General features: G+C 40.8%; 1 protein-coding gene across 10 annotated transcripts in view; it reads right to left on the bottom strand.

The window, feature by feature from the left end:
• Positions 1 to 3,438: 3,438 nt before the first annotated feature.
• sdk2b (sidekick cell adhesion molecule 2b) overlaps positions 3,439 to 11,883 on the bottom strand; it is a 266,687-nt gene continuing 258,242 nt past the window's right edge. For 5 of the 10 annotated variants that reach the window (XM_046069903.1, XM_046069904.1, XM_046069905.1 and 2 more), the window contains 3 exons: positions 10,984 to 11,113; positions 6,223 to 6,279; positions 3,439 to 5,654 (listed from right to left, as the gene is read on the bottom strand). In XM_046069903.1, coding sequence (XP_045925859.1) covers positions 5,232 to 5,654; positions 6,223 to 6,279; positions 10,984 to 11,113 — 610 coding nt within the window. In that variant the 3' untranslated portion in view covers positions 3,439 to 5,231. Of the gene's footprint in view, positions 5,655 to 6,222; positions 6,280 to 9,448; positions 9,544 to 10,385; positions 10,775 to 10,983; positions 11,114 to 11,883 lie in introns of those variants that run through there. The other 5 variants (XM_046069906.1, XM_046069908.1, XM_046069909.1 and 2 more) reach the window with 3 other exon arrangements.

Below are 11,883 nucleotides of genomic sequence, written 5' to 3'. Positions count from 1 at the left end.
TTTCCAGTTGTGCTAAGCTAAAATAGCTGTCTTTTGGCCTTCATATTTACCCTCCAGACAAGAAAGCAATTTCCCAAAAGGCTGAACTATTCCCTTAACCCCTGTAGACTTGCTTTCTAAAAGGAATTTCTCATATTGTGAAGTTAACTTAAAAGCATTTGAACCAGCAAATGTTCATCAGCAGGACTCATTGATCTTCTTTACCACCAGTCCTGTCTGTGGGGATAGGAGAACAGCAATTCACTTTGAACCCAGTCCCCATCTTCTCAAATAATTGGTAGACCTGCAATAGTGAACTTGTATGCTTCCATCTCGTATACTGTGGTCAGTGGGTTTCTTTCTTAGATAAAAAGTAGATTTGATTAGAGGAACACACTTGATTAGAGACACTAAAAGTGGGCAACACATTTTAAGGTAAAAAAAACTTACGGACAATTACGACCCCACTCTGTCTCATGCATACAACTTTTACATGGGCAGTATAATAACTGTAATAGTGCATTCTGCCTATGGTGTATTTATAAAAAAAAAATACTCTATGTGTGGTGTGAGCCTGAGCATAGTCCATAAAATTCAGCAGGAATTAATTTTCTTTCCACTTAGGGCAAATGTACAGCAAAGTAGCCCATTGCTATATAATTAAAGGTCCAGACATATTGATTTATAATATTAATAACTCATAATAACCATGAAGGTAATTAGGGTGGACTTTATGCCTTTTGCTCCAATTACTTTTGACAATTTCCAGATTACATAAAAAATGGCCTTTAATTCACACACACAAAAGCAAATTTACAACCTTTGATGAATAACACATTCTGGCCATGTAGAAATGAGCTTCTGCCTGTGTGGTTACAGCATCATCTGGTCCTCAGGTGTTAACTTGAACTCTTGTTACACCACTGACACCCACCTGTCTGTTAAAGCCACAATTGCCCACCTGTAAATATCATCAGGTCTTATGTTATTACATGATCTACCAATTAGTGGTGCAGAGTTTTATGGGAAGCCCTGTTTGGGTCCTTCAGAATGTCAGTGAGGGTATGCAGGAACACAAAACTTTGCTGGTGCATTACCCTGCAGCGGGCCCCTTATTCAATTATTGCTTCTTTGTGTGTCTTTGTGTTATATGTTATATAATGTATACAGCCTGGAGAGGCTACAAAAAGAAATTGGGTCATAAGGAACTCATTTCTAGTGGAAACCTGTCAACTGGACAAACTAATGGGATAAAATAATTGTGACCAAATACGACTTCATCCAACAATTTCATCAATTTATGTCACAATGTTCAGTTGCCTCAGATCCCAAAGTACATCTTCCACACACTGTGGAAACTAACTGTGTCCATCCAAACTGCAATAAGAATGAGTGAGGTTGGCTGTGGCAAAGGGACTGACCAAAATGGCTATGGTTATTTTTGTGCTCTTTCCCATGATGATGTATAAAATAATAAAAGTCAGAAACCAATTTAGGCATCCACCAAACAGTACATTAGAAAGGCATTCATGAAACCCACTCAGGGAACGTCCCCTTTCTCAAATTAGTATCCTTTTTCCAACTGCCAGTATATCCTCTTCAAATCCCCAAACCACCCTCAGTGAAGCTCACAAATGAGGCAATTAAATGCAGGGTTTCAAACCCCTTTGAACTACACCTTCTGTCTGAATCCTTTAATATTCCAACTGTGGGTTCTCAAAGCTCATCAGGGCTATTTAGTACGTTGGGCTCCTTTTTTTTTTAAAACAGGGACCACCAGCTCACTGTTTTCTGTCATTCATTTCCTGAGGGATAGACAAAGAAAGACAGAGGAAAATGAACATTTCAGCAAGTGAAATAGGCAACCTCCTGTCTGTGATCCTTTTGTCAGAGGGAAATTTCCCATGTGTTTTCAAAAAAGAGATTAAGGCTCTGGACACACTCGCTCCAATTCCCTGTTCTGTCCCATCTAATCTCCTCTCTTCTCATGCCTATGTGTTTAGCCCTGGATCAAGTTGACTGTGATCCAATTAGCATCTAAAACCCTCTGACACTATAAATGTGCTTCTGTCATGCAAGAGTGTGTGTTTAAGTTCAGTTACTTCAAATTAAAACACATTGCTTATGCCTTAAATACATATAAGTATGATTTTATGTGCAGTCTGATGGGTCTAAAGGGCCAACTAAGTCAGTTTAGTAGACCGAGGAGCAGATGATGAGCTAATGAATTGTGGTTATGGGGAGCACAGAGGAAGATGAAAAAGTCAGGAGGGGACATTTGTAACCAGATAATAGGATTTCACATCATCTAGACTGAACCAATTTATTGCTGCCCTGGTCAGGTGGAATTTCATCAACTAATTAGCCATCAACAGACTCACCTATGTGCTATACAGAAAGCATTTATATACTTGCACATTTTGACATGTTACTGTTTTCTTTTGATGTTTTTTGTCATTAAAGGTAAGGTGTTTTTGTGACATGATACACCCTTAGTATTTAACCTGTTCACTAAAAATACAAATGAAAGCAGCGTTCATACTGAAAATGGCTCTTTGTCAAAAGTGTGTTGCTATAGGTAACAATAAGAAGAACTCAGAACCAGGAAGACCAGTTTGAGCAAATTTGAAGGCTCGATGAATTTAAAGGCACATCAGACGCCAAACAAGAACTCTCCTGTGGTATACTCATTTGAGGAAGGATTTTACAACTCTTGAAGTGTTTCATGGCAGTATTTTTTTACTGTCTAAACAATTATGAGGTAAACAGAGAGAACACAATGCCATGCACTACAAAGACCATAAAATGCGTCTAATGTTACAGTGTTTACTTTATATATATATATATATATATATATTTATTTCATGAATTCAACCAAAAAGTTAAAACCAGCAAAAGACTGAAATTCGTTAAAGGTGGGGTAGTCAACATTAGAGAGACTAGCAAGAAACAGCTAGATTTTGAAATTATCCAATCCTACCCCCTACCTTCAGAGCATTTCATTTGATTGCTGCCGGAATGTAAAGAAAATTTCAACTCAATTTAACTAGTTTTATTTTTTTCTGAAATAAACAGCCTACCCCAGCTTTAAGCTGAATGTATGCTAGACGCAAGAGATTAACATCTCGCCTTAGATACCTACTATGTTTGACTTTGTTCAGTGTCGGATTTCACCACCACAACACTAGACAGATGTATTGTACATGATCAGGTTGTATCATGGTTTAATTATATTCCCCACAGTAATTGTGTTTACATTGTCTCATTTAGAGGCCAGATTGGGGCAAAAGTTGACTTCAGGAAGACAGTCTTTTCTTTTGCTGAAGTTGCACTGAAATTAATGAGGAGACTGCGTTTTAAGGGCTACTGTCAGTCTGAATGTAACTAAATAAGTGTAATTTTCTTTAGCCCTCTCTGCCCATCTCCCATGTACAAGTTGCAAGTGAGTACCAGAGCTGCTAACATTCAAAAATAATTTATTTCAGAAATGTACTGTGATCATATATTCATTCAGATTCTGCATGATAAGCTTTTGTTGCGTACAATGAAATCACCCCACATAGAAATAAAATAATTAGATGACATATTTTTCCATTTTTTTTATCTATGGAAACTAGGAACACACCACTGAGTCTTCACTATAGCGTTATGAGCTCGCCTGGCAGGTGGCTGGATGGTGCAGCCCTCTGTGGCGTTTCTCCAGGCAGGTTTACAGTTGCTGCAGGACAATCTCTTTATAACCAGACACACGGTGAATGATTTGTAAAGCTTGCGCACAAGAAGTGTAATCACACACACACACATACACATGCACACACGCATTAGCATGTGGGACAGTACAGGCACACCTGAATAGTACAGAGTGGTAGATTACATGAAAGGGAAAGGGGTGAGGGAATTCAATGACATCATCTCATGGCACAGGCCCAGCACTGCCCCGTAATAGTGATCAGTGACAGAGAAGGGTTACCATACCAACAGGAAAGGAAGCAGGAAAAAAAACAACAACTTTTGTTTCTTATCAAAATCATACTGTTACCATTTTAGCAGAACCAACACCCATGCCCACATGTGAAATGTCCCAAACGACATCAGACAGTTTGGACAGTCTTAGGTTGGATTTCAAAGCATCTCAGTAGACATATGCAGAATGAGGCTGATAAGCTGTGTACATGTGAGCCAGCAAAGGTTGAAAAAATATGGGTTGTGTATGCAAATGAATTCACAGCCCACATCCATCAGGATTAAAAGAAGGCTCTCGTAGCGCGAGGCCAGCCATTATGATGCCATCGTCAAGGGCACCGTCAGCAGTTCAGGAACAATTGGTGCCTGATGTCATAAATAAGTGTTTCTCTATCAAGGCATCTTTGATCCACTGATTCACACTCACAGAAAGACTTAAACACTTTCACTTTAACAGATATACACTCATTTCATATATCTTCAGGATCCTTCAGGCACAGCACACCCAATGACATCTGACCCACCATAGCCAAATGTTGTACGACTTTTCTATGTAATTGTGTGCTATAGGCCAGAGAGCCGTTTCCATGGAAACGCATGATTGTTTCGGCAATGTCCAATAAAAACTCTCCCAGCCAACACATTAAAATGTGTTCGATATGGCATGAATTCCACATCTGTCTTTTATCACTTTCTTTCTTTTTTTTTTTTACATCCAGTTCAGCCAGTCCTAACAAACACTTGTCCTTTTACTTCCACAATATGGCTCCATCATAATGTTATTTAGTCTTCATCAATGCAGACTCTGCACTGACTTGATTTCTTCTTCTAGGTACATCTATTATACAGGTATACAGTATATTTACTGTATTTATTTATATGTATGTGTGTTTTCAAAGATGCTTGTGACTTTGTACAGAATCAAAGAGATTACCATTTGAATGTGTTCATAAAAAGAAACATAAAAAAGACCGAAATAAAGTCATGCAAATAGTACATAAAGCAAAATGAACATGAATAGATGTGAGAGAGTGAAAGAAATCAAAGTCTACACTGGCACACTTCCACGCATTAAACAATAAAAAAACTCTTCCAAAAAGTCTAATAGTGCTGTTCTGCATGTATCCAGGCTGACTAAAGGAAAATAACATGGGAAAAAAGAGAAAAAGAAAAGTAATGAAAAAGGGCAAAAGGCGTAAATGACTTGATTGGGTTGACTGAACGTTGCTATGTTCTCCTTCAACAAAAGTTGGGTAGATATTTCCAGAAAATGTCCTTTTCAGCATTTTTCACACAAAGGAGGAGAAACCAGCAATTGGGGCCCGCGAGCCAGGGGCTAGGCTGCTGGGGGGTCTGTAGAGAGTGCTGTGCTGGCTGGGGGGGTTGGAGCTCTGCTGGGAGGGGGTGGGAGTCCGGCTACCTTTGGGCCTGAACAGGCTGCCTTGGCCCTGGGGCTGGCCCTGGGCTTGCTGAGGCTGGGGACTGGGTGAACTGAGCTGGGGTGGCAGCGGAGGCAGAGGAGGCAGCGGTGGTGGGACGCACTGGTCCGGGTCACCCGACTCGGACTCAGTGTAGCTGTAGGCCTGTGCCCGGGATATACCCTTTTGTTGGCGGCGCCAGGAGTTGTAGTAAGTGGGGTCGCTTATGTAGTGGTTGACGAAGGAGTGGGTCTTCTGTCGGTTAGGGTCTACCTCGTACTCGCTGTCGCTGCCCTGTGAGAGAAAGAAAATAAAGAAGAGACATTAATTTATGGGGTTAGCACAGAATGATTCTGCAGTATTTCCATGTGGAGAAGTTAAGTGATACGAGAGAGGCTATAAATGTAAATGAACATGAAGTTATTGAATTATTATTTTTTTTTAGCAAAGTCATTAATTCACAATCATCCCTGTCTAAACAACACACACATGCACACACATGTACATTTACAACACAGCACAAGAACACATGGACACCAAAAATGGTCAAAGCATGATCACGGAAGCATGACTTGCTACTGAAGCGTGCACTGGAAACGAACCATCAACACAAGATGGCAAGAGGTCAATTTATCTTCAGGATTTAAACCAATCAGTCACTGGATCAAACTATGTCTTCAGGATCTAAAATCATTGTATCCACACCACGCCAGCAAGATGAGGTTTGGTGTTGTGTAGCACAGTGTGCCACATAAAACCTAGAATGGGAATCTGAGGGAGAAGATTGGATGGGGACTAGCGACTGGAACCAGTCACCTATCAGGCTACAAACATTCAAAGCAGGCAGCCACAGGAACCTCACCAAATGCAGTGGAAGTGTATGTAGGCCACCTGTCCCATATGAAAACACCAGCGCCTCCTATGGGTGAACAAAACAATGGGGTTTACAGTACATCACCATAACAGAATGATTAAAATGGCCCAATCATGATGATGATAATATCATAGATATGTTATACATATAAAGATCCTTTGTGCCATTCTGTGTAAATTTGTGTGAAAAGCTAAAAATAAAAAGCAACATATGTAGTGCAGCGCTTTCTCAAACAAGCGATTTTTGGAGTTCATTGGGAGAGAAGTAGAATCATTTTTCTTCATTCTTTAAATCAGTTTGAATTCCATGCAGGCCATTTGTAAAGAAATGAATGCAACCCTCAGCACATTCTTGTCACTGACCCTCCACCTTGCTGCAGGCTCGGCTAGAAACACTCTTGTATTCATATCAAGTAACTTTCCATGTGTCAAACAAAAAAGTAGTGTTGACATCCAACACTCAGTGGGGATTGATCATGGTCAACTAATTGCCACGAAAGCAAGATGCCAATTGGCCAGCTAGCCTTAGATTAATCAGCTGGCCACAATGAACTAATGCGCAGTCTACTTTGCCAAAGAAGTCGCTTGGAGTATGCATTAGAAAAGTGGAGCAACTTGAAGGCCCATTCTTTTCAGAACAGTTACACTGCAGAGATGGTGCTGATTATTGTGACCGTCTGAAGGTTCTTTGCACTCTCTCCCCACATATTAATAGGTTCCATCTTCTGAGACAGAAACATGGCTGTTGGCACGCACTCGAAGGATCCACGCCAGAGCACAGCTCTCATGCTGGATATTGCACAGCACATATGTGATACATGTGGCAGTACGCTCATATTTTCCTCAGCCTCAATATGGTTCTTGTCTCCTATGCCAAACCGCTATATGAAGGTTTTCTTTTTTTAGCTGTCAGCAGAGTTTATACATGTTTTGTCCTATTTTTTGTGCACAGCAAGGATTGGTTTTTTCTATTGTTGACCCTCTCAATAAGGAGAGTAGGGGTGAGAGATGCATCAATGGCTGTGTGATTGTTTATATTGTTACCCAGTTGTAAACACTTGAGGCCAATCAGAGTTGAAAAGCATTCCAGTCATGCCAGTGTGTTTAGCAACATGACACAACACAATAACAAGATCCGTTCACAGTGGACCAACAAGATCTACTGAGCCACTTCAAGTGGTGTTACTTCATTCCAAAAGGATTAACACTGCATTTTAGAGATGAAACACCACTCCAGTGTGTGTGTGTGTGTGTGTGTGTTTGTGTGTGTGTGGTAGTGGGAAAGAGCGGGTGTAGACCAAGTGTTGACACAGTGGATTGCGTTCTACTGCTGCCTACCTTGACTTAGCCGTGAAGTGTGCGCAACAGATGTCCTGACTCTTGAAATGCTCTACATACAAGTATACACCACTCCAATCTGCCCACCTTTCGCTTTTGGTTCATCACCAGTGTTTAACAGAAATAACTCAAGGATACAATTGAGGAACCTACAGCAGAGTGACAATTTGCCTCTGGACGAGCACAGCCCGTGAAGCAGCTCCTTACTTCAGCTCATTACAAGCCAATTACTAAAGCTGAATACTGTGAAAGAAACAGACTTAAGGCATGAAATGCAGCATTGCACCTCCAGCCTCAAGGGAACCACCACCCCCTCATTTATGCAAGAATATGTTTAAGACAGACACATACCAGACTGCCAATGACAGTGATTATTAATTTTTTTCATCATTATGATGTTAAATTAGGCAGAGAAAATGATTAAGAAATCTATCCAATTAACTGGTGAAACCTCTTGACAGTAGTTTATTTTATCAGCAGCATAATAAAGTTGCCCTGTGTCCCTGTTTACATTTGCTAACAATATCGGGGAGAAAGAACATGTGTGGGGTGTGAATTAAATATGGTTCAGAATGACTATTTATTGGAGATAAATGGGTCATTGTTGGCAAATAAGGCAGGTGTTCAGACTATATCAAAGAACCTTTGACCTCACTCTGGAGTGAGTTCAATTGAAAACGGCATATGTTTTCATGTCAGTGCTTAACCTGATCTTGTTTTTATCTATATTTATGCCTGTAGCTGTTCCACAAAGCCCCTTGTGATTAACTGAGTGAACTGTACTTTCCTATGGTTTATATAATGGCATGGAAGTGAAAGAACAATCTCCTGGGGCTAGCCCCCACCCCCAAATGAATGCATACCCCAATACCAGAGTGGGTCAGTCCTTTGTCCTCTAGTTATGGATTATTGCAAAGAGAGGGGGATTGTCTATGTCAGTCTGATTGATGAAGTGAACACAGCAGGGTTCCCCAGAGACAAAGACAATAACAGTATATGTGGGGCTGAAGGCGGATTAAAAAGTCCAGCGAGAATCACAGTACATACATTTTTGTGTGGTTTTAGCAATTTCTATTTAAAAAAAGAGATTAAAGGAAAACAGGAATGGGAGGATGTGTTTTCAGTAGCACACTGAAAAGCCTGCTGCATCAAGTGTATTGCATGTATTTTGTCATCATCCAGACAGGGATATAGGTCCCCTTAGCTCAATACCCTCTCACTTAGACTATAATGTCCAGTATGTTGCTTCTTCAGAACAACTTTAATCAAGGGATTTGAGATTTTGTTGGGCACTAGTGCTGTCCCACGCTGGTGGACCTACTTTAATGAGCGTAAAACATTGTGTTTTCCGACTTCTAATTTTTTCCTTTAATTTGTCACCGGTCTGTAGTTTAAGGGAATTTATGAGGCCAGTTTCACCTCATTTCATTCCTGCTTCCATCATTTCTGTCTCTCCTCTATCCTCTGTCGCGTCCAGATGCCATAGTTATTAAAATTAAAATATAATTTATTTGTTTTCATCAATTTTACTTTATTGCGGGTTATGACATCATACTTAAGACATAAGTCAAAACAAACTGGTGTGTTGTTGCTAGAGAAGATCCAAGACAGTACTCTCAGTTGAGCCACAGCCAAAAAAGCTGCAGTAACCAAGCTACAGTTTCAGTTCCCTCCCATGGAATGTAACTCTGCAAAGAGAGCATAATCTACAATCCATCTCTAACTCAGAGATGAGATCATCGGGCTTCAACTGGTTTCGGCCTTAAATGACACACAAAGACAGTGTCACAGAGACAGCCTTGGAAAATGAGAAAGCCTATACTCTAAAGGAAAAAAAGTCAATAGGGCTCTACCTGCGGGGAAGCAGAGCACTAATGGTGGCCTTGTTGCCTTGCCAAGTCAATGTTAGCTTCCTTTAAATCCCCTCTTGAGGAGAAGCACAATAGTCAACTTATACCTGCTGGTGGAGGCCCTGGGGATTAAACAGGACAGACAGCACAATGTCATACTGATAGCTCAGAGTTATCCGCTCAATAAAACTTCAAAGAGCATTCCTGGATTTCTCAGAAGCACCATTGGGTGCTGATATGGTGGCCTGTCAGGGGCATGGCAGAGGAGCCCTAGGGTAACAGGCAGGGTATTGTGAGTTTTAGCTCATCAAAGCCAAAATCAGCCCCTTGAATGTGCAGTGTGGCAGCGGGCAGGTGTCGTCATCATACACAAGTGCGAACGGTAGATATGTCAGACAGGTGATGAGATGACAAAATTATTCATTTGAGGGTATGTTATCGTGCTGCGAAAGGTCCTGTCCATAACGATTCATTGTAGGGAGATTTTCATTTGATGGAAATAGGACTTAGGGCCAGATAAGGCTAGGTGGGGAGAGATCTCTGGCTGCGGAATTCACACAAGGGACATATCTAGTGGAGAGATGTTCCAAGATAATTTGGGAAATGCCTAGAGTAAAGAATTCCTAGATGAAAGAAAGCACTGAAGGAAACCTGAAAGCAAGGGAATTTAAATTCAGGACCACTTCCCCCCCCGACGCTTTCATCTGAGTAGGATCAAAACCAGACCGCAAACCGCAAGATGGTTCACCCAAACCACAGAAAGCCGGGGAGGGAGGTGACATAAACAAAAACAGAAATAACATATATGCATATAGGAGATAGGATGAAACAATTCAGATAGAAGAGCAAGGGAGAATAAACGAAAAACTCAAAATGAATAAAAGACAATAGTAAGGAAATCAGAGACACGGGAGTGGGTGGAACGCAGACTGATCAATGGAAAGATAAAGAGAGACAGAAAGAAAGTCACAGTTTATTGATTAGATTCACTGGGCAAAAGCAGTGTGGCTCAGCATATAGCAAACACCACAAGCCAGACATTCTAGCTATAGTTGTTTTTCATCTATCAGTCCTGACAGTGTCTGCTTAAAGGACTAAAAATTCAAGAGATTCAAAACCTGGAGAGGCAACTTCTAATACATAAATAGCACTAAAATAAGTTTTGCAGCGTGCACCAGCCCTTGCTGTCTTACATAACAAGTGCTGTGCTGAGTGTAGTAGCCTGGATCGCAGGTGGATGTTTGCAGAGTGACATTCTCCACAGGTCACTGCCTGGTCTAAAAACTGCTTTGCCGCCAGTGTGCAGAGTCATACATCTCTCATCCTGCATACTGTAGCTATATATTATGACCTCTGCAGGCAACAGAGAAAAGACAGTATGAACGGACACAAAACACTGTACAGCTGAAATGCAAAGCTGAATTCCTGAGGAATTCGAGATGACAGTGCGCACACATAGACAGGTACAAACATATAACAAATACACACTAAATGCACACAGATAGCAGACATACAGAGACCATACAACATATAGTGTAAACAAATAAGAGCTGCTACTGCACCTGTGAGTCTGAGATTTCAGAGGGTTTCTCAGTCAGGCTGCTGCTTTCTGCTGGGATCAGGTCATTGTACTTTGTGCTGACGTCCTCATCTGAATAGTGAAGACTGCCTGGACTGGGCCTAGGGGGAGACCTGGGCAAAGGATAAAGACAGACTATCAGAGTACAATCCATGACTTTAATTAATCCATGACTTTTGTTGACCCTTACATTGTTCTGGCATTTCATGATCACCGTTTAAAATCTGTTTAAAATTTAAAGGATAATCCCAATTTATTACAACGTGGGTTATTTTTGTAGTTTTTGCTCATCAGAGTAATTTCTGTGATCTGAGCCTTTGCTGAACATCTGCTGTCAACTATGAAATAAAAGCCAAAAAAGCAATCTTTAAAATCATTTTGGCTTGTTTACAGTCTGTCTGATCTAAAGCCACGTTAAGACTGACTTTGGCCCTGCATGAATGCAAATGCAGGCCCCTCATTCATTTGAATGGAACCAGTCTGGCAGCGCAATGGGGGTGCTGCAGTAGCCAACCAAATACTGGTAGATAACTTTGCAACATGCTGTAATTCTGCTGTATGTGTTGTAAATGTTGCAGCAAAAGATAAAATAGTTGGTGCCATAACAACTATTCAGAGTTTCTGAATCTTCTCTAAGTACTAGTCTCTTAGTACAAACTATCGTGTAAGTGTTTTGGCTTGTGTGAAACCTTCAAATTCACAGATCTGTTGGTCAACTTGTATTTCCTGATGTCAGTCTGAACGGGCGCTAAGCGCATGTGTTTCTTGCCCCGTTGGACTTGATGTTGCCGTGTTCCTCTCAGCAAATACTTTAGTGAGTACAATGCTATCATAACCAACAGAAACTATAGCCCAATTTATGCCAATAAAACCCATCATATTG

The sequence above is a fragment of the Micropterus dolomieu genome, linkage group LG14 (assembly GCF_021292245.1).
Source record: "Micropterus dolomieu isolate WLL.071019.BEF.003 ecotype Adirondacks linkage group LG14, ASM2129224v1, whole genome shotgun sequence".
NCBI lineage: Eukaryota > Metazoa > Chordata > Actinopteri > Centrarchiformes > Centrarchidae > Micropterus > Micropterus dolomieu.
Note: the sequence above shows the minus strand (reverse complement) of the source record. Positions and strands in the feature narration are given on the sequence as shown.